General features: G+C 40.7%; 3 protein-coding genes across 4 annotated transcripts in view; all 3 read left to right on the plus strand.

Moving 5' to 3' along the window:
* Positions 1-185: 185 nt before the first annotated feature.
* On the plus strand, positions 186-3,268 carry sult1st5 (sulfotransferase family 1, cytosolic sulfotransferase 5). The gene is made up of 8 exons (XM_076276980.1): positions 186-466; positions 759-903; positions 1,030-1,158; positions 1,255-1,352; positions 1,499-1,625; positions 2,022-2,116; positions 2,244-2,424; positions 2,510-3,268. The coding sequence occupies exons 1-8, from the start codon at positions 455-457 to the stop codon at positions 2,620-2,622; spliced, it is 900 nt and encodes a 299-aa protein (XP_076133095.1). The 5' UTR covers positions 186-454; the 3' UTR covers positions 2,623-3,268.
* Positions 3,269-3,576: 308 nt separating this feature from the next.
* tmem82 (transmembrane protein 82) lies at positions 3,577-7,049 on the plus strand. The gene is made up of 6 exons (XM_076276467.1): positions 3,577-4,025; positions 4,159-4,231; positions 4,472-4,658; positions 4,778-5,195; positions 5,271-5,452; positions 5,543-7,049. Exons 1-6 carry the CDS (start codon positions 3,941-3,943, stop codon positions 5,618-5,620), a joined length of 1,023 nt encoding a protein of 340 aa, XP_076132582.1. The 5' UTR covers positions 3,577-3,940; the 3' UTR covers positions 5,621-7,049.
* A 3,202-nt stretch (positions 7,050-10,251) lies between these two features.
* The window catches only part of spen (spen family transcriptional repressor), a 40,309-nt gene continuing 30,025 nt past the window's right edge, over positions 10,252-20,535 (plus strand). The window contains exons 1-3 of one of the 2 annotated variants that reach the window (XM_076276011.1): positions 10,252-10,492; positions 13,862-14,182; positions 18,579-19,238. In XM_076276011.1, the coding sequence (XP_076132126.1) occupies positions 10,410-10,492; positions 13,862-14,182; positions 18,579-19,238 (1,064 nt within the window). In that variant the 5' untranslated portion in view covers positions 10,252-10,409. Of the gene's footprint in view, positions 10,493-11,105; positions 11,382-13,861; positions 14,183-18,578; positions 19,239-20,535 lie in introns of those variants that run through there. The other variant, XM_076276012.1, reaches the window with a different exon arrangement.

Genomic DNA, 20,535 nt, shown 5'->3' on the forward strand with positions numbered 1-20,535 from the left:
CTTGTGTTCTGGTACAAGAGCGCAGTACTGGCACCTACTGTACTGGGTGTGAGAGCTAGCTACAGCTTCCAAAGATGGATAGCGCAGCGCCAGCTTGTCACCTTCAAAAGTTCTCTCATTCATTTGAAAGAAATGCGCATTTGTGTTCTACATTAATGTAGAACATAAAAAATCATGACAATATGACAACAGACAGCTATATTGGCTTTGTGGACCTTTCTGGAAATTCAAAGAAGGCTGACTAATGGCATCACACTTGCGATTTTTCGTCACTATGTTTTGTACAAGATTATTTTAGATTAAATCGTGTGTGTTAAAAGCTGACTTTCAACAGGCTGGTGGTGCGACGATGTAGGTCTAGGACATATGTTCACAATGTACTTTGAACTCCAGTTTATTAACATCACGTGGAATTCTGCAAGACGAACCTCTGTCAGCCAGGGTGGTTTCGCACATGCAATTTGAGGTAAACCCGAATTACTGATCTCAAATGACAAAAAATAGGCTAGGCTTAAATTGAGATCGATTGTCATAGATGCCATCGCATGTAGGCAAATATTAGTCCTGAAAGCAAAGCTGATTGGGTTGGTTTAGGAATTGGTAGGCTTTAAATTCCTCGCAGACGTCATTTTTTAAATATCAGTTTTGTTGAGTGATCTTCCAAATACAGAATCATGAAATCTTATCTGTGAGTGCAAGAGTTGTTTGAGTAAGTAAGGGTCTGAGATTTTGAAGTGACTCAGTTATGTGATCTCTAGGCTGCTATGGAATATCAAACTCGTTGTCCACTGCTGGAAGTGCAGGGGATACCATTGCTAAAGCCAATAGTTGCACACTGGGAAAGGGTCGAGAGATTTAGAGCAGATCCTGGTGACCTGCTCATTGCCACTTACCCTAAAGCAGGTGAGTAGGCCTATAGGCTACACTGGCAGTTAAACCAACTAGCCTATAGCAAATATGGACAGTTAATACAAAGTTGTGAAAATGGTTTGGACTGCACAATGAGAAAAGTTGTTATCTTTTCCACAGGAACAACATGGACTCAGGAGATAGTTGACCTGCTTTTAAACCACAATGACTTTGACAAGTGCAAACGTGCTCCAACTCATGAACGCATGCCCTTCCTTGAGATGACCTCCCCAAATCCTACACTGTCTGGTCAGTGAATTTGAGCTCACAATATCATCTTACATTTCTCTCCTGTGAACTGAATTTTCTCTGAAACAATGTCCTTATCACAAACCAATGATGCAGGTATAACCAAGTTAGAGACAATGGACCCTCCACGAGTTATTAAAACACATTTGCCTATCCAGCTTGTTCCCACAACATTCTGGGAGGCAGGTTGCAAGGTGAGACACAGTCAAATATAGACTCATACATGTATGTTGCGTGCCAATGAATATTATTGCATGTTAAATGTTTTCTAAACTATAACTCTCAGCACACATAGACCTAAAGCATAATTTGCTCATTTTTATGTGTTTCTATGTTATAGGTAATATACATGGCACGTAATCCCAAAGACAATGTTGTGTCATATTTCCATTTTGACCGAATGAATCTAGTACAACCAGAACCAGGACCATGGCACCAGTACTTAGATAAGTTCATGAAAGGACAATGTACGTATGTATAAGTATAAGTATATATATTCTTTTGATCCCGTGAGGGAACTTTGGTCTCTGCATTAATCCCAATCTGTGAATTAGTGAAAAACACTCAGCACACAGTGAACACACAGTGAGGTGAAGCACACACTAATCCTGGCGCAGTGAGCTGCCTGCAACAACAGCGGCGCTCGGGGAGCAGTGAGGGGTCAGGTGCCTTGCTCAAGGGCACTTCAGCCGTGCCTACTTGCAAGTCCGAAACGCTAACCAGTAGGCCACGGCTGCCCCAAAGTTGCCGCTGAGCCAGCCAGGAGTTTGGATGTTGTAGATCCATTGTTACATGGGTGGTGTATTTCTGATTTAGGATGTTTGAAATATTTTCATTAAGTCTTTTTATATCATTCTCCACAGTGGGATGGGGTTCCTGGTATGATCATGTTAAAGGATACTGGAGAGAGAGAAAAAAGAAGAATATACTTTATCTGTTTTTTGAAGACATGAAGGAAGTATGTTTGTACTCATTTTGCCTTTAGTTAAACTGAGCTGACATGCCATTTTATTGATATAGGTGACGCTTAATGCTTTTAGATTGGCTTATTACTTATTTTCTTTCAAATTACTTTTGCACACCAGAACCCATACCAGGAGGTGGTACGCATTGCTCATTTTCTTGGACAAAACCTGTCTAAAACACTGATTGATGAGGTAGTACAGAAGACAACATTTGTTACCATGCGTGACAATCCTATGGCCAACTATTCATCTGTGCCCAACACAATCTTTGATCGGCGAGTCTCAGAATTCATGAGAAAAGGTGAGAAACAGGAGAAGGGGTAGAAGAGCTCAGTTAAGCTGTAGAGACTGTGTTCTCTGAACTTTGTTTTCCTCTGTGTCTACAGGAGAGGTTGGCGACTGGCAAAATCATTTCAGTGCTGAACAGAACACCATATTTGAGGAGCACTATAGGAAAATCATGGAGGATGAACCCATTCCCTTTCGTTTCTTGATCTGATTCTATCCTTTGTAAAATGTGTGTTTGTTTTTGGCAAATTGATTGTGTACTTATGTTAATATTGATGAAAACAATACTGGTCATACATTCTATAAGCTATTTACATTCCATAATGTTACTAGTCTGAGAATTATTTTTTAAAGTAGTCTTCTAGTTGCGGTATAGTGTGTAGCTACATTGCAATACATTTAAGTAGGCTATTAAAGGTACAGACAGCGACTGTAGGCCTACTCGATTTCAAGCCCATAACATTTTTTGTCACATTCAGCGAACATCTCTTCATAATCTGCTGGCTGTAGATCCTGTGAGTACACTGTAAAAATACCTATCTGTAGGCAGCCAAGGCTCTGAAAACTGAAAACAAAGAAAATGGGGGCAGCCTTTCACCCAAACGAAAACAAAACCCTGTGTGGAGTTTCTCTGGGATTACTTTAGAGAGGGGTGAACCACTTCTCTAGTGTGTTTTGTCCTTGGTTAATATGTACATTGCGGTCAGGCGTCTGCTAAGAAATGTCTGCTAACTAAACATAAACAAACTTGATGTCATGCACAATCAAGGACTTTGCCTTTAATTACAACACTGGGCTTCTGCTCATATTCTTAAACCCATTTTCCTTAAGTGTCATTCTTACCACTCACTGTTTCAATGAATAATGCACGTGCCTATCTTATAATGGCATTTGAAAAATAAGATTGTTATTATGAAATAAAACTTTTATTCACTTGAGCCAGTCTTGCAGCTTTGCTTGCATGATACCATTGCTTCCTAAACAATACCTGCTGTAGATATTAGCCTACTGTAGGCAGTGGGCTAGCCTAATCAGCACAAATTCTGACAATCCCAACCATTCTGGGTGCTATTCTGTATGTAAATGTAGTTTCCTCGAGCATGGAACGCCTTTCCCTGTCGGGTGAACAAATAAACAGTTTGCTTACAACAGGAGACTAAACAGCACGCCAAACATACATGATTCAGTTATGGCAAAACAAATGGTTGCTTTAGTTTGGCCATTCATTTGATGCGTCATGAGTCTTAACGATAGTGGTGTGTCATAAAATTATTGCCACATAGGATTGCCTTGACCTTTGAAACTCAGCAGCAACCGAAACCAAGTGAGAATTGACTTGCTAGATTATGTATGGATGGCTCAAATATTAATTGTGGTATATGCTTACTCTCTATAGGCCAGATTGGAAAGACAATCCGTGTCGGTTGACTGCTACATATTTTTTAGGTTACCTACTGTTGATTATTGTAACGACTTAAGTAGGCTATACAAAGGGGACGAACTCATTTTAATGCTCAGAGAACGGCGAAATGCTGTCTTTTTTCACTTCTTTAATTCCGTCTCTACCGAGTTGGTTACTGTTTGAAACAAGTCCTGTCGATAGTTTTATGCAAGGTGAGTCGTCAACGTTTTCTGCGTTAATCATAGCCTATTCGATTTTTTATTACTTTTGCTATATGAAGCGTATAGGCTTCATGGCTACATGGAGACTAATTTGAAAGCGCTCCTACTTTCACATTTAAAACAGGAATTGTTGGTGCATGTGGGATCTCAGTGCTTTGCAGTCTACTGAGAATTCACGTATTCATTGAGTCAGAGAGGTGAGAACAATTTTCTAATCGTCATTGTATGTAGCCTAATACAATCACAGTGCCTTAAGCCAAACCTATTAATTATACTCGGTCGGATAAGGTCACCTCATGCCTGTAACCTGTCAGTAGTATTTCATCAGACAAATATATTTGTTTGACTCTAAATGAGCATAAGTGGCCTTTACAGATTATGGATAGTTTTGACCTTTCTAAACTTTTATAAAATATATTTTGTCCAATTATATTCAGAAAAGAAAATGACAAAGGTAATGAAGGGAAATCAAAACCAAGGGCAGGCCACCTCAAGTGGCTGTTTGGAGCATTCCAGTTTTGGTTCCTCACAGGGATCCTTGCTATTGTGGGGTCACAAGTTGCATCACTGGTTGTTCTTGAATTCATACTGAGAGTGATTTCAGCACGAGTCACTGCTGGACCAGTAAGATTGTCCTTTTTTTCTGCATGCAATTAAATACTTGTAACTTGTTCTTGTATTCAGGCCATATATTATAGTTGTGTCCAGATATATAATGTTATAATTATATTTCCTCTTTACAGGATTCCCACACTGGGTATACAGAGAGGTTACTTGTTCAGTGTCAATTCTCTGTGGGATGTGCACTAAGCTGCAGTCTTCATTTTCTCCACAAGGAGGCACCCCATCGCTGGTTGAGTCTTCTGCTTGCCACAGCACTGAGTTGGTTCTTGGCCAGTCAGTGTTCAAGACTATATCAACATGTGAAGACACTATTCCATTTGCACAGTTCACAGCGCTACTGTGGTATCTGCATTGGACTATTAACCTCAGGATCTTCCATCCTAACCTTTTTATGCTGTCTTCTTATTCTCACGTTCACTGTGGCTGCAATTGCTGCTTTAATTTCCATCAATCAGCAGTTTTTGTCAGCCAAAGAGGCTATTCGGTTCTGGACACCCTTAACAATCTGCTATACACTGCTTGTGGTGTCTACACAAGGTGAGTAGAATCAGAGGATATGGGATGGGTGGTGGTATAAACTAAACAATTTTACATTTTACTTTATCCCCTCAGAACAACAACGGCAACCCAGTAGCCAGACAGCTTTTCACACAGTGGTGGTACGACTCGGAGGCCTATTTCTGCTGATGCTGACAGTGGGCCAATGGGCAGATATGTTCCATGTCCTCGTGTGTTTCCTGGGAGAAGCAGCTTGTTTAATTCCTACTGAAGACCTACTGAATGCCAGAGAAAATGTGAGCATGGCCCATAAGCATTTTCTTCTCTCACCCCCATGTGCTTAAATGAAAGAGTGCAACATTAAACTATACTGTTTTCTTTTGCAGGGTACAGCAAAAGTTCACAGTAACCAGGATCTGAAAGGATACAACAGAAGACATTTAAACAAAAATGAAAGTAATTAACACTATAGCTGACTGCCTTTCTGTACTTTTTTTCTAATTTCTTGTTATAATTTATACTTTGGTTATCGTTATGTATTGTTACTTTACGTATATGTGGGACTTGCAAGTAAAGAATATTAAATGAAGGCTAAATATCATGTTATTGACAGTAGTCTGCAATGTACTGTATGGTCAAGAAAAGGCCTATAGCCTACTAACATTTTTCAGTGTTTGAGACACAAAAGCCCCTGATAACTTTAATGATTTCACATGGATCATGATGCCCACATCATGTGATGCCAAATGAGCCTATATCAAATGTTACTGGGTCTAATAACTCATTTATAATAATTACACTCATGTTGTTGATAACATGTTGTACCAGACCAGACCAGTCCGATTTAAGGTACAAAAATACTCTGCTATTGCTAGTCCAGCTGATATGCTACTTAAAATGGTGAACCATTTGATTAAATCAAGTGATCCTGAACACATACCATCTAAAACTTGCAGACCACCACAATGTGACTGCTCGCCATAACATTTATTTTTAGTTTTGCCTGACATTCTTTGTAAGAATTAATCGTCAGACCTCAAGTATTTCAACTGAGGCAACAGATTGAAATGACCTTTAAAACTTAAAAGTTAGTGCCTTTCAAGATTGTGTAAATACTCTAAAGTTACAACAGTGGGTTATGATGACAGACAATGACTAGCCAAACAGGCAAAGTGCACATCAAGTAGTCCTAAATTATAAAAAAAAAAATGACTTTCCATTCAGAAACGGCATCTGTCATCCACTGTTTTAGGCGTCTGACAGAGAAGAACTGCTCCAAAATATGTCAAAACACCTGGCTTGTCTAATTCTTTGAGGTTTCGATTGTTACACACTTTCTTCCAACACTGCTTTCCCCAATGGCTCCTAGATCTAGGCCTTTTAATTGTTTACATCTATGAACTAAAAAACAATTAGGATGCTAAAAAATCTGTTTCTAATGCTAACTTGCTCATGCAAATAATTAGCCATAGCGACTCGTGATGCGATCTGGGAAAACCCTTCACATTATGCAATTTTACCAACTTAAGATTTTGGATCCAGGATTTTGCTATAGGGGACAGTGTCCAGAATGTGGATGGTATCAGAATCTTAAGTTGGTGAAATTTACCAGAGAGGGTTGAAACCAAAAAAAAAACAAAGATTTTTGAGTGCACCATGTGAAGGGTTTTCCTAGATGGCATCACATTTTAGTACCATTATGGCAAACATAAAATTTGCTGTCTGAGAATGTTTAGCTTGCATACAGCTCTGGAAATAATGAAGAGACCACTGCAAAATTCAGTTTCTCTGATTACTATGTGTTTGAATAAAAGGTTCAGTTTTGTTTTTTTCTGTCAACTACTGACAACATTTCTCCCAAATCCCAAATAAAAAATATTGTCATTTAGAGCATTTATTTGTAGAAAATGACAAATGGTCAAAATAACAAAAAGATGAAAGTGTTTTCAGACCTCAAATACGGCAAAGAAAACAAGTTCATATTTATTTATAAACATTGTCAATCACAGTTTTCATGCATCTTGGCATGCTCTCCACCAGTCTCTCACATTGCTGTTGGGTGACTTTATGCCACTCCTGGCACAAAAAATCAGCGCAGTTTTGTTTGATGGCTTGTCACCATCCATCTTCCTCTTGATCACATTCCAGAGGTTTTCAATGGGGTTCAGGTCTGGAGATTGGGCTGGCCATGACAGGGTCTTGATCTGGTGGTCCTTCATCCACACCTTGATTGATTTAGCTGTGTGGCATGGAGTATTGTCCTGCTGGAAAACCCAATCTTCAGAGTTGGGGAACATTGTCAGAGCAGAATGAAGCAAGTTTTCCTTCAGGATAACCTTGTACGTGACTTGATTCATGCGTCCCTCACAAAGATGAATCTGCCCGATTCCATTGCTGAAGCACCCCCAGATAATCACCGATCCTCCACCAAATTCCACAGTGGGGTGCGAGACACTGTGGCTAGGCCTCTCCAGGTCTCCGTCTAACCATTAGACGACCAAGGCAAAGCTGGAAATTGGTCTCATCAGAAAAGATGACCTTACTTCAGTCCTCTATCGTCCAATCCTTATGGTCTTTTGCAAACCTTAGCCTGGCTCTTCTTTGCTTCTCATTGATGAAGAGCTTTTATCTAGCTTGATTTACTACATGATTTGAACCTTGCCCTAGGAGCCTGTTTCGAATTGTTCTCACTGTGCACTTCACCCCATTTGCCACTCTTCTTTTAGGTCTTTTGATGTCATCCTATAGTTGCTGAGTGGCATTCAAATGAGTTGACAGTCATCCTGCAGGCTTTGTTGTCCCCACTGTCTGCTGCTTGACCTTGTTCTTATGAACCGCTGTCTTTTTAAGGATGGAAGCCTGACACTCACTGTATCCCTCTCCCAGTAAAGACAGAATTGAACCCTTCTTTCCTCACTTAAAAGCTTTCTTTTTAACTCTTTTGGCATGGTCAATAGTCATTTTTTGTTTCCAATTACTTTTGATGTACTAGCATTGTTTTTGCCATCCATCCTATTTCAAGAGGGTAGTGATGACCACAGCAGAGGTTTTTATACTTTCCTTTACAAAAAAAAACTGCATTAGGCCTACTTCAAGTGTCAAAACTGCAGTTTTCTGAGTATCAAAATTGTTTTTGGAGGAAATATTTGTGTTTCTTATGCAGGAAAAGCAGTATTTTGTACACATAAAATGCATTTTACTGTAGGCTACTGTATTTACTGCAGAAATGCAGTATTTTGGACATGAAAATAGTGTACTGCACTGTACTGTAGTATATCGCCACTGTAGGCTACGAAAAAACTGCCTGTTTTTTGTAAGGGTTTCCTCGTTACATAAGATTTGGTTCAGGTTATCACCTAGGCCTACCTTATTAAGTAGAATGAGGTGTGCTTGTGTTGGAATTCAACAGACACTGGAATGGAATGGCTGTTATGTAGCCTAGAGATGCTAATTTCAGAAAAATTGGCAGCTAGTGGTCTCTTTATATTTTTTCGTCAGATAGCTTATGTGCAACTGTTACAATTTAACAGTCAACGAAACTGTTACAATGTTAACAAAAAAGAGTAGGCTACAGAGTTCCTCTGCAAAACGCTATAATCATACCAGACTTAGACTCCGTCTGAAATCTCAATCAGACGGACTCTCGAGCGTCACAAAATGGCCGAAACGTTGAAATAGTTTATTTTGGACGGCCAAGGAGACAAAATGGCGTCAATCTGAAGACAAAGCAACAAACACCTCATTTGAATGATTTGTAAAAACACTGTCATTGGGGAAGAATTTTTCTTAGAACATCTGACAAGAATGCGCTGCAATCCGTTTGTTCTCTAGCTTCATGAATCCATCGAATTACAGACCCTGAACAATAAGAGATGGGATTTATATGAAGAAATATCGATTCATAACAGATTACTCCCAGCGAATAAGAACACTGAAGGAGCACGCCTATGATGTAGCTAGGTTATTATATCGACATAGTGGAGCAAGGTAATTCCTTTAAAAATGATACGGTAATAATCCGGTCCAAAAGTGCTTTGCTGGTGTATAGCCAGTTATCATCTCCTTGGGATTCGCTTTTCTGGCTTAAGTTGCAGACAAAAATCTTAATTGTGAGAAGCGTGTAACTCCAAACCCACAGAACATTCCCACTGTTTATCTTAGTGAACCTTTTTCGCCTTTACACCAGGCAGTCTACATTGCCCATGTCTTGCCTAGGCTGCTAGATATTCAACCACTCGACAGAACCAAATTTCACAATCCGTCTATGTCTTTGTGGGCGTTTCTTGCGCATGCGTTTTGGACTAGCTGCAGTCTTGCCGCATTTTACCGCGTGCGTGGTTTACATACAGAAAGAGAAAGAATGACACCATTTTATTGGGAATCGTTTTGTGAAGGATTCCTCTTTGCACATGCAATACCTTATGTCATGAGACCTAAAGTCTGTGTGTGATTAAAACATGTTGAATGTTGTTTTCTCCGTAAAGACTGCACATGTACGGGTTTTACTAAGATTGGACAATGTGTGGAGAAGATTGTGATTTTTAAGAAGAATTTTGTGGAGAAGATTTAGATTTTTAATGTCATTGTAAATTAAATTTAAAAATATATTTTAATAGAATTAGACAACCTTATTAAGCTATGTGTTGACTATTGCTAGTCATCTCAAGACCTACGCAGTCTGATAGTCTAACCTTAGGCTACCTCAGATTGATTTATTTTAACAGGCCTTAGCCTAGGCCTACTTTTGCAAAGTTGGACACTTTAAGGTTTTTCATTATGTATAAAGTTGGTTCTGTTGCCTGTAGGAGTGTGTGTGTTTGTAGATGTAAACAGTTGTGGCGTGTGTCTGGCAACTTGTGTCTGTTTGCATCAAGAAAAGACAAGAAAGACTATTATTTACAAAAAATGTTCGAAGCTGCCATGGCAAACAGCATGACACAGGCGTCACCACTTCCTTGGGTAGAGATCGAGGCAAAGCAAAGGTCGCGTGAAATCAGGGGCGCGCCTGGTCACGCGAACAGCAATGGAGCGCGTTCTTGACAGCGCGCGCTCTCCTAGACAGCAGAGAATCAAACACATCGTCCAGGAGCAAGCATAGAAGCAAGTCCAATGGTGGTGGGATCCAGTCGAAGCTAACTGTCGATGATTCACTCACAAGATATCGCAGCGCCTGGATTGCAACGTACACAATCATTTGGTCTGGATTAAAACATATACAGTTATCTGCATGGTCGGGGGACAAGATTTCGCAGTATGGTCCGGGAAACCAGACACTTATGGGTGGGGAATTTACCAGAAAATGTACGAGAGGAGAAGATTATTGAACACTTCAAACGGTGAGTTAGCAAGCTAATGTTTACAGCAAATCTGACTGAATAAGTATTCTGTAGTGCATGCATGCCTGTAAAGTAACTTAAGTTATAGCATGATCTACGCATAGTTAGCCAGTTAGGTAACGTAAGGTAGCAAGATCTAACCTAAGTTAGCTAGCTAATGTTAGTTTACAACCAGCAGGACATATAAAACAACTAAGATTTCTTGCTAACGATAACTATCTGATTTTCATCCACTGTATTTTCTATCAGCGATGCAAAGCAACTGGGTAGCAATTACACCTGGAAAAAGTGCGTTTAGTGAGTTGGCAGACGTTAGATGTTTAACAGCTGCACTGTGTCACGTTAGCTATGTTGGTTAGCTTGTTAGCTATCTGTGTGGTGAGTTTTGGTACGGTAGTAACATTAGCCATATTTAGTTATCAGAGTTGGACATGGCAAGCTAACGTGCTCAGTAGAAACACACGGACGTCAGTAACGAATGGGCTGAAGTTTCTGAATGGCTTGTTATTTACCCTGGATTTAACCTTACTGATTAATAACAATGTTCCGTGTTGGCTAACGTTATTGCAGTAGCTTTATTAGCAAAGCATAGCAAACATGATCTTTGCTTCTCATTAGCTAACGTTAACGTTAACTTTTTTCGCCTTGGTTATTTGCGAGCCAACGTAACTTAGGCAGCTGTGCTAATATCGACATTAATTATGTTGACTTTTAGTGTAATGTTAACGTTGTAACATTTAGATAGTCTTAATGTTAGTCAGTGAAGTTATTGAACAACGTTGCCAGTGGTAGCATTACTCTAACATGGGGCGACACGATCACCGTGTCCGCCAATCACTGTCAGTTTTAAGCAAGCCTTGCCAGATAGTTGACGTGGTCCGTGTCATTGGTAAGTTGGATTGTATAACATTATTGATGTAATTGGATCATTTAGGAGAACTAAATTGACCAGCTCCATAGCTTGAGCATGCTTGCTGACAAAAGTGACATTAAGCCACAAAGTATTGCATGCGTTTACGAAGTCGCCGCAACGCTACTGAGGTTGTGCAAGATTTGTTTCAATGTATTTTAGCAGGACTGATTAGATATTTTTAACCCTCTATTTTGCCAAGTTCCTCAATGTATCTAAAAGGAGAACCAGGCTTGCGCTATGATAGCTAATGTTAGTTAGCAACCTAACCTGGTAACCATAGTTACTAGATCAGTGTTGGCTCCCAGCTTCTTCGATCTGTGACTAATAGTATTATCAGAGAATGTCTATTATGTTAACTTCCGGCCAAAGAATGTAAAAATCTGCAGGTGGACATTGAAATCTAGTAGCCACTGCAGGGTTTGTGGAAGTTTGCCTCAACATGAGTCGTGGAACTTGTCAGATCTCATGGACTCCTGTGTCAGACAAGTATCCGTTGTCGAGCATGTGTGAGATGATGTAGTGGCCCGACATGTGTACGGAGTAATCTTGAGGTTGTAAAGAAAAAGACTTTACCAGATTTGAACACACTGTAGATTTATGTTTACTGTACGTGGGATCGTAACCAAGTCATTTTAAATCGACTTGAATGTGCCCAGAATTATAACTCGAAAGATGCATGTTCATTAAACAGCTCTTTTAAAGGCATGCTGTCGGTGTAAAATCCAGAAGAAGTCTATTTAAAATGTTTTTTTTGGTCGCATCTTTGGAATGCTGCTGTCTATTTTACCGAAGGTAGTCTGATCACTGCATGTCAATACCATGACGGTCATATACATTAAAATAGAGCGTCTACTACATATTAAATGCAAAAGATCACATTGCCATCATGGCTGGTACTTTAACAAATTCCCGCTCATTGCATCCTTGTGAAAGTTGCCAGTGTGATCCCAATCGTATCGACATTGACCATGAATGCTGGTCATTATAGAGTACCTTATATTTCTAGTAGCCTTGTGGTTAAGCCTTGTGTGATAAAGGCTGCCATATAAGTGTTGCAATTGCTGGCGTGTGACCATTGCCTTTTTCGAGTGTCAAATGTCATTAGCATAAATTGTTACAAATCTAACGCTACTTCACCTAATTTACTTGTTTAACTCGATGCATATATATCTGGGATTGTAGTACAACGTTTACTATAAGGTTATATGACGATATGAAACGATAAACATGTTACCAAACAGCCCCCTATGCTCACACGTTTTGGTGCCATAGCATGGCAGCCCAATGCGGGAGAATCTGTTATTGAAGATTGGGACGGGCGAATGAGTAAGCAGTGTGAATATATTTGTAAAATGGCGACGAAGATTGTACAGTCAATGTGGGAACTGGCATATTGCGCTGCACACCTCACACAATCTGTTGAGACGCGTGCGAAAGCGGGTGTTTTTTTTGTGGGTCCTCATGTCGAACACATTGTTTTCAGACTCAATAGGCTCAGGCTGTAGCCTACGTCTCCTTAGAAAAATGTTCTGTGATTGCAAATGATTTAATCTTTTCGGTCTCGTGACAGAGCTGGCGCGCTACTCAGCCATTCTGCTCACCTTTTTAGTGATAGCCCATTAATGAATACTTGTACCTTGTACCTGTGGTAGGCTACATGAAAAACATTTCCGTATTTAGGTGTTAAACGAAGTTCAGTCGATCTGGACCACGTATCCATCATGCAGTTGTCCTCGTAATACTTGCTCCACAAACAAATCTACAATGCAGATAGTTCACTGGCCTCCCCTGAAAAGAGCACGTATATTCTGCTGTGTTCATGTAGATAAGGGGTGCAGTTCCATGGGGGCGGGGACACTCTTAGATGGTCTCACACATTACCATATCATTTTTTTGTTTGAGGTTGGTGAAGTACATTGTCAGGCAGATTGCGAAAACTCATGAAATAAAAATAGAAGACTCACCAAGAGATACTAGCTAGTTTCTCCATGATTTTTTTTAATGAACCCTCAGATTGACCCCCCTCCTTGTGTTTACCCATGAGTGCTGAAATACGTTTATAATTTATTTGTTTGACTTTGACTTTGTTGTTCTGTATTGCTACTTGTAGGAATATGATGTTAATCTTATTAGGCAAATGACATGTTATAAAGGTACTTAAATCAACACTAGGCTCATGGTGTAGTAATATAAGCTTAGTCATCTTTTGTTCAAGTCAAGGAAGTAGTTCTTTCTGCCTGTATTTTTGTTAGAATCAATCACATCTAGAGTGAGGTACTGTACAATATAGCATGAGTGGATCCATGCAAGTTGGTATTTGTGAGCTTTCATTGCTACTGGCAATGGCTAGACATTTTAAGTTCTTGGAATTGTCATGTGGTAAAAACAAGAGGGTTCCTGCCTTCACTACCTAATGATATGTTTTTTGTTGTTGTTGTCCTTTGTCTTTATATCAGATATGGACGTGTGGAGAGTGTCAAGGTCCTGCCGAAGCGTGGGTCAGAGGGAGGAGTTGCTGCTTTTGTGGATTTTGTGGACATTAAGAGTGCTCAGAAGGCACACAACTCCATCAACAAGATGGGGGACAGAGACCTGCGCACAGATTACAATGAACCAGGAACAATCCCCAGCGCAGCCCGTGGACTGGATGATAGCCTGTCCATAGGCTCTCGTGGGCGGGATGTATCAGGGTTCACGAGGGGGGCGGGGGGCCCTGTGTACGGGCCTCCTGCATCACTCCACAGCAGAGATGGACGCTATGAACGCAGACTAGACGGGTAAGTGGACATAGTTTCTCTGAAGGCAGGGGGACATTTTGTTTCTTATAGAAAGCCTTTTCCCAGGCATCAGGCATTCTCTGATCATTTAATAGATTGTTTTTTGGGGAAATAAACAATGCAAACCAAAAACACTGAAAAAAGAAAGGGAGAAAAGATACAAATGAGGAGTGAAAAGGAATTCACAGTCCTGTTTCTTCAGGCGTCCCATTATGTCCTTTGAACCCCTTCGTTGCTCTTGGAGTCATACACTTTTAGAGATCCAAAGAGAGCAAGTTCATGCATCGCGAACACACATTCATTATGTATTAAGGTATTTAGTAATGGGTTATAATCCATTTTGAAAGTAAATCACCATGTGAGTTGGATGTAACATTTTACGGAGAATCCAGGGCATGTTTTGGATGTCATAAGATTCCCTGGGATTTACGGATGCGGATGTGATTCTGTTCCGGCGGCAATACCTGGGATCATCCTGATCTGGAGTACAGTACCGCCCGTGGTGGATTAATATCTTACCCTTCTTTACTTTGAGTTATTTCACATCTATTTATTTATGACACATTAAATAGTAATTGGATTTCTTTAAAAAAAAAAAAATGAGTGTTGCATATGCAGTGATTTTCCTCCACAGTCGGGATCCTATGGATAAAATACTCAGGATATGAATCCCCCCCCATTGGATTAATACTCATCAAACACACGGATATTCTGTTACTCGAGGTGTTGGTTTTCTTTGGTTTTCTTTTTTCTTTCTTTGGGATTATATGTGGTATCAGGGCTCTGCTGGTAAATACTTTGGGAGACATCTGCCGACAATTGACAGAAACAGTGAGCAAAACTTTTGGTTTCCTTTTTGTTTCTCCTTTAAATCATTTTCATTTGGTTTTATTTCTGGTTTGAGGCTCTTTCTTGCTTTCGTTCTCACTCTGGAAATAACTACAAAATCTTAATGGTGGACGTAGAGGAGATATTTGGGTATCGACGGAGGACTATTTTTCGACCAGCTGCATAGAGCATGCCCGTGGAGGGTTTATTTTGTGCTGGGGCTGAAGAGGACTTTCAAAGTTTGGATACAGTATTGACTCGTCTCACTCTGAAAGGATTACCCAGCTCCCATCACTGGATGTAGAAACTCGACGACCCATGGATTTTTTTTTTGATGAACAATACATGTCTTGCCACTGACCAACCTAATATGAGTGGACTTATCTAATGAACCATCGTCTGGAGAATGGGAGCTTTGGTGGAACAATAACTTTTGATGATGTGCTGAAGGTGACTATATTGACCGTTGGATTTGCTCTGAAGAAGGGCCATTGTGGATTATGGCGACCGTAGGACTGAGTGGTGTGTACAACACCAGCTTTCATTCCATGTGGATTTCTACAAGACTGAACCACTGTTGTGGATGTTTTTTGCGAAACGTAATTATATTTAGGCCTATTTATTTATATTTAGATAAAAATGCAATGGCGCAGGCATCAACTCAGTATTAATATTTGAGTTACTGGAATGCACACAGAGTCGTTTACCCATGGACTTAAAAGGAAGTGGAACTAGCCTATATGTGATGAAGAATGCCATATGGATTTATTATTTTAGGACTTAATGCGTTTCATCTGCTAATTTAGGCGATTTTTTATTTATTCTTAAGAATCTCCAATGGTGTCGTATAGAAAGACAAATCAAGCTCTCCACTATGGATACTTTATGTAATTAACAGACTTTTTTATTTTTTTTTATTTGAAGACTAACTTTTGGGGATAACTTTTTTGCTACAGCCTACCAGCCCCTCCAAGCAAAGGATTACTACTTGCAGCATTCGCCATTTTTTCCCACCTTTTTCAGTAACATTCTACATTTTTTAAATCCTTTTTTTTTTGCTCACAAAATTCTGTCTCCCTAGATTGTATTTGGAATTGTAGGTCGGTCAAGTTACTGCTGTCCAAAAAGGTTGGTATGTCTGCCCTGTGTATTTTAGCTGTCCTTTCTAACCCCTAGTTTTAACCCTACCCCTACCCACCCCATCTCTCTTTCTGCATCTGTCCCTTTCTATCTCTTCTTCCCTATATCTCCCACTAACAGTAGTAGCTGGTAAAAACAGGCTGTATTGATAGCTTGTTGGCATTTGCAGTTATGTGCCTTTTTTTAACCCACTCTGCTGCCCCCACCCCCCCCCCAAACCTTCGTTCTCACACTCCCTGGCTCCTTGCCTTTCTGTTCTCCTCGGTCTGTAATATGATGTTTCTGAGGGGGGACAGTGGTATTATTTTGTTCTCTCACTCTGAAAAGGAAAATAGCAGCAGCAGTTTATTGGAAACCTCAACGTGCAAAGCATTGCATTATAGCTCTGTAGAAATGGAGGAGAAGGCAACCGAGCTAAGGAGTGAATGTACTGATGCAATGCGTCATCTCTGTGTGTTTGTCAGACCCTGTAGCAGCTACAAGAGTGGAATCTGTAATGCGTTCCATTGGTTAATCACACTCAAGTTACACAGCACTGCAAACCAGCAGGGAATCAAAGGTGAAATCAAATGTCAGTGCTTAGTAAGTTACAGTATCAGAGATTCAAGACTCACCTAATTCATCTTTACACCTGGATATGCAGTATCAAAAAAAAAAAAAAATACAATAATTATTTAGGCCTTTATATTCATTAGGCTGTTTCTGAGGGAATTGGTACAAAAAGTATCCTGAGTAAACATAGCAAGCCTATGAAATGGGCAAACCTATTGCTGGGGGCAGATAACATTGGCTAAATAAGCATTAACATAGTTGAGGAGGGGGGCAAAAAAAGAAATTCTTCAGTCTGCTTTAGTATATCATGTACAGAGCTAAGAGGTGTGCTTTTCCTGTGCCGCCCGCAGTCCATTTCCTCAAGAATGTTTTTAGTGTAGGGTCATGTTAGGCAACCAGTATGTGGGTGGAGTTCCCACGCTGTAATGTCCATTGCCTGAATAACTTTCCTAAAGCAGCAATTTCCCACAGTAGAGAGCCATAGTGAAGTCACTTCTCACATACTGCTTGTGGCTTTGCACTTCAGCACTAGTCTTCAAAGCATTTTCAGGTATAATCCTGTAACATGCAAATTGTTTGTACACAAACACAGTTTAGCAAAAACACAAGATTGGACCCATTCTTTCCAGATTTTTTTTTCACAAGGCCAGAACTGATTCCTTTTAAACCCCACCAAACTTTGCTCTTTGCATGGCATGAATGTTTGCTAATTTGCAATTTCAGATTTTCTTCAGATTGTTTGTCTTCAGATTGTTTGTCTTTTCAGGGAAAAAATTTTTATAGGCATTATTTTAATTTTTAACTCGCTAATTACACACTTTTAGATTAGCCATATACTCTTCACTACTAGTGCTTCAATGACTGACTTTTGGGGTCAGATGTAGCTTTACCACTTAAGTAATGTAACATTGTCTAGGGACAAATGTTTCACATTGAGAGTGGAGTAATTTTTGCAATTTGACAACACCTTCTGACCTTTGCTGTCCCACTACTTCATGGATTGCCTTCATGAGCTATTGGATTAGTTTAGGATATTTCTAAGGCTCTAAGAACCATAATTATTTTTCTGTACACATAGATAAAATTCCACAGACAAATTGTTGTCCCCAGACATATTGCGTGATCTAGGGATTTAGGCTACATCTGGCTCCATAAGAAAAGTTCACTAAGTAATGCGGAAACACTTCAATAGATGCTGAAAAGCCCAGTAACATTAAGACTACATGTTATATGAACTGACAAGCAGACCTAGTGTCTGAGATGCATACGTGGCTATTTGATTTCATTCTACATCTGACAGTGCTAGGAAGGCTTAAATTTGAATAGGAGTGAAAATGAACACATGGCTTATCCTGAAGTCTTGTGAAATTAAAGCATATAAATATTTGGTTAATATTTGCAAAATTAAGACACTGACTCATGTCCGTTTGAAAGCTTGCAAAAAACCTTTTAGTTTGATTTCACCCTGTGTAACTTGGAGTGCGAAATGCCATTACATGTATGACCTCAGTCATGCAAAACAGCTGCTTTCTTCCATTAGATGTTAGATGTTTTGACAAACAAGGATTTCTTTAAGAACCTAAAAAGTCATGTTTAGCTTTATTTATTTAAGATAAAAAAAAAATGTATTGATGCATCACTTCCGTGGTGTCTTTGTATTTTCAGAAACTGGATTGTTGCTTGAGGGCTAATAAGTATAAAAGAAAGCAACACATGATCTTACAATATGAATGTCAGAATGTTGATGAAATGCATGAAATTCCTTTCAACTCAGTGCACAGGTGCAGCAACAGAATGAAGTAACGCCCCCCCCCCCCTGTCTCTTTCATCTTTCCCCCTGCCATCCTCTCTTCCTCCTGTCGTCCTCCCTCACTAGGGCTGCCGAGGTTCGAGAGCGCGCGTACGATCACAGTACCTACGGACACCATGAGCGCGGAGGAGGCAGCGGGAGTAGCAGCAGCAGCAGCAGTTTTGAGCGTCAGCGGCACTACGATACAGACTATTATCGGGACCCACGGGACCGCGCCCTCAGCACCGGTGGGGGTGGCTCTGCCTCAACCAGTGGCAGCAGTGGAGGTAGTGCGGGGGCAGGCAATGTGGGGGTGGTCGGCGTGGCTGGAGGTAGCAGCAGTAGTGGCAGCAGCAGCAGCGCTGCCGGAGCTGGAGTGGTTGTGGTTGGCGGGACGTCGGCGTCGGCGGTCACGGCCGGCTACTATGGCTCTCGCAGCCGCAGCCCCAGTCGCTTTGACGCGGCAGAGACTCGCTATGAGGCGCGGGGCGCCCGCGAGCCCTTCACCTTGGCCAGCGTGGTACACCGGGACCTTTACCGTGAGGAGCGGGGCAGGCGGACAGAGCGGTCGTACCACCACAGCCGCAGCCGCTCGCCGCACTCTTCTTCACAGTCACACAACCCCTCGCCACAGAGGCTCTCCAGTCAGGCGTCACGAGCCCCGCGCTCCCCCAGCGGGTCGGGATCCCACAGCCGCTCTTCCAGCTCCGACTCTGTCAGCAGTACCAGCAGCAGCAGCAGCGGCAGGTGGGTGGCCTCACCACAATTCTCTACATCACTCACATCCTCCTTGTTGGCATGTGGCCAGTATTTTTGAGGAACCATGGTTAAAATAAGTCAAAGCTGTTATCTTATTACCTGGGTACTCAGCAATTTGGTAGGCTAATGCATTCCACATTAGGCAGTTGGTATTGGGCTAATATGGAGAAGCAGTGAAGTATTTTCAGAGGAAAAGTGGAGAGATTTCAAAACTTCAGGAGTTGATTAACATGCTGCTGCTAATCACAGCAGTGGGAGTTTGGGTTTCTGGATGATGTAATATATGAAAGACTTTTGCACCCTGCTCTCAGCTAGTTTGCCACATTGCAGTGTCTAATGTACAGGGTTCCCACGGGTCTATTCCAGGGCCTATTCCAGATATGGAAAGTCAGGGAATTGTATATTATTTGCGGCAAAGTCAAGGAATATCAGGGAATTTTGTTGTAGCAGTTTAAAATTTACTTGCCATTAATATAAATATTTCCACGCAGAACTGGTGTGTAGCTTTTTTTTTTTGTAGATTATTAGCTGTACTGCTTGCTTGAGTAGCCCAACTTTGTTTATTCAGTAGCCCATGTATTCATCTCCCGCTCTAAAAAAGTAAAAGATTCTTGAACGCTACACGGCTGGTCGGTATATTACATAGTAAGTCATGGAAATTCAATTCTTTTTGTCAGGGAAAGTCAGGGAAAAGTTTTACATTTACTTAGAGTGGGTACCCTGAATTAGGGCTGCACGATATATCTAAAATATATCGTTATCGAGATATCAACGCTTGCGATGGACATACCGCAAAGATGACTTAATTTTCGATAAATGTCGATACATTTTCTGTGCCGTGCGCATTCCATACAGTCTATGATCCATTCACATTCTGAATGTCGACATATTTTACCAAACCTATGTTGCCCTAGAAGCCCGTCCCTTACCAGTTTAGGTGTGTGGTGTTTTAGGTGTTGAGGCGGGAGCTAATGTCGTGATGGCTGAAGATAGTGAGTCGAGCGAGGTAGGCTACACTTGGGTGAAGAGGAATTGGTGACTAAAAGGAAAAGCACGTCTGTTATAGCCTATGGAAATATTTTGGTTTTATGAAGGATGACGTGTTACAAACACAGCGCCAAATGCGTCCTTCTTCACCTTGTTAAAATAAACAATTTCTTTCGTTATCTTTATAGGATCAGAAGATATCTGTCTTTCACTGTAAGGCTTGTATTTCATGATTTACATTTAGCAAAAGCCCCAGACAGCAGCAGAGAGGTAATCAGGATTCGTTATTTGTAAAAGT

The sequence above is a fragment of the Alosa pseudoharengus genome, unplaced genomic scaffold (assembly GCF_046254945.1).
Source record: "Alosa pseudoharengus isolate Yale_2024_CS ecotype anadromous, Long Island Sound unplaced genomic scaffold, YU_APseudo_1.1 YU_APseudo_1.1_scf_9, whole genome shotgun sequence".
NCBI lineage: Eukaryota > Metazoa > Chordata > Actinopteri > Clupeiformes > Clupeidae > Alosa > Alosa pseudoharengus.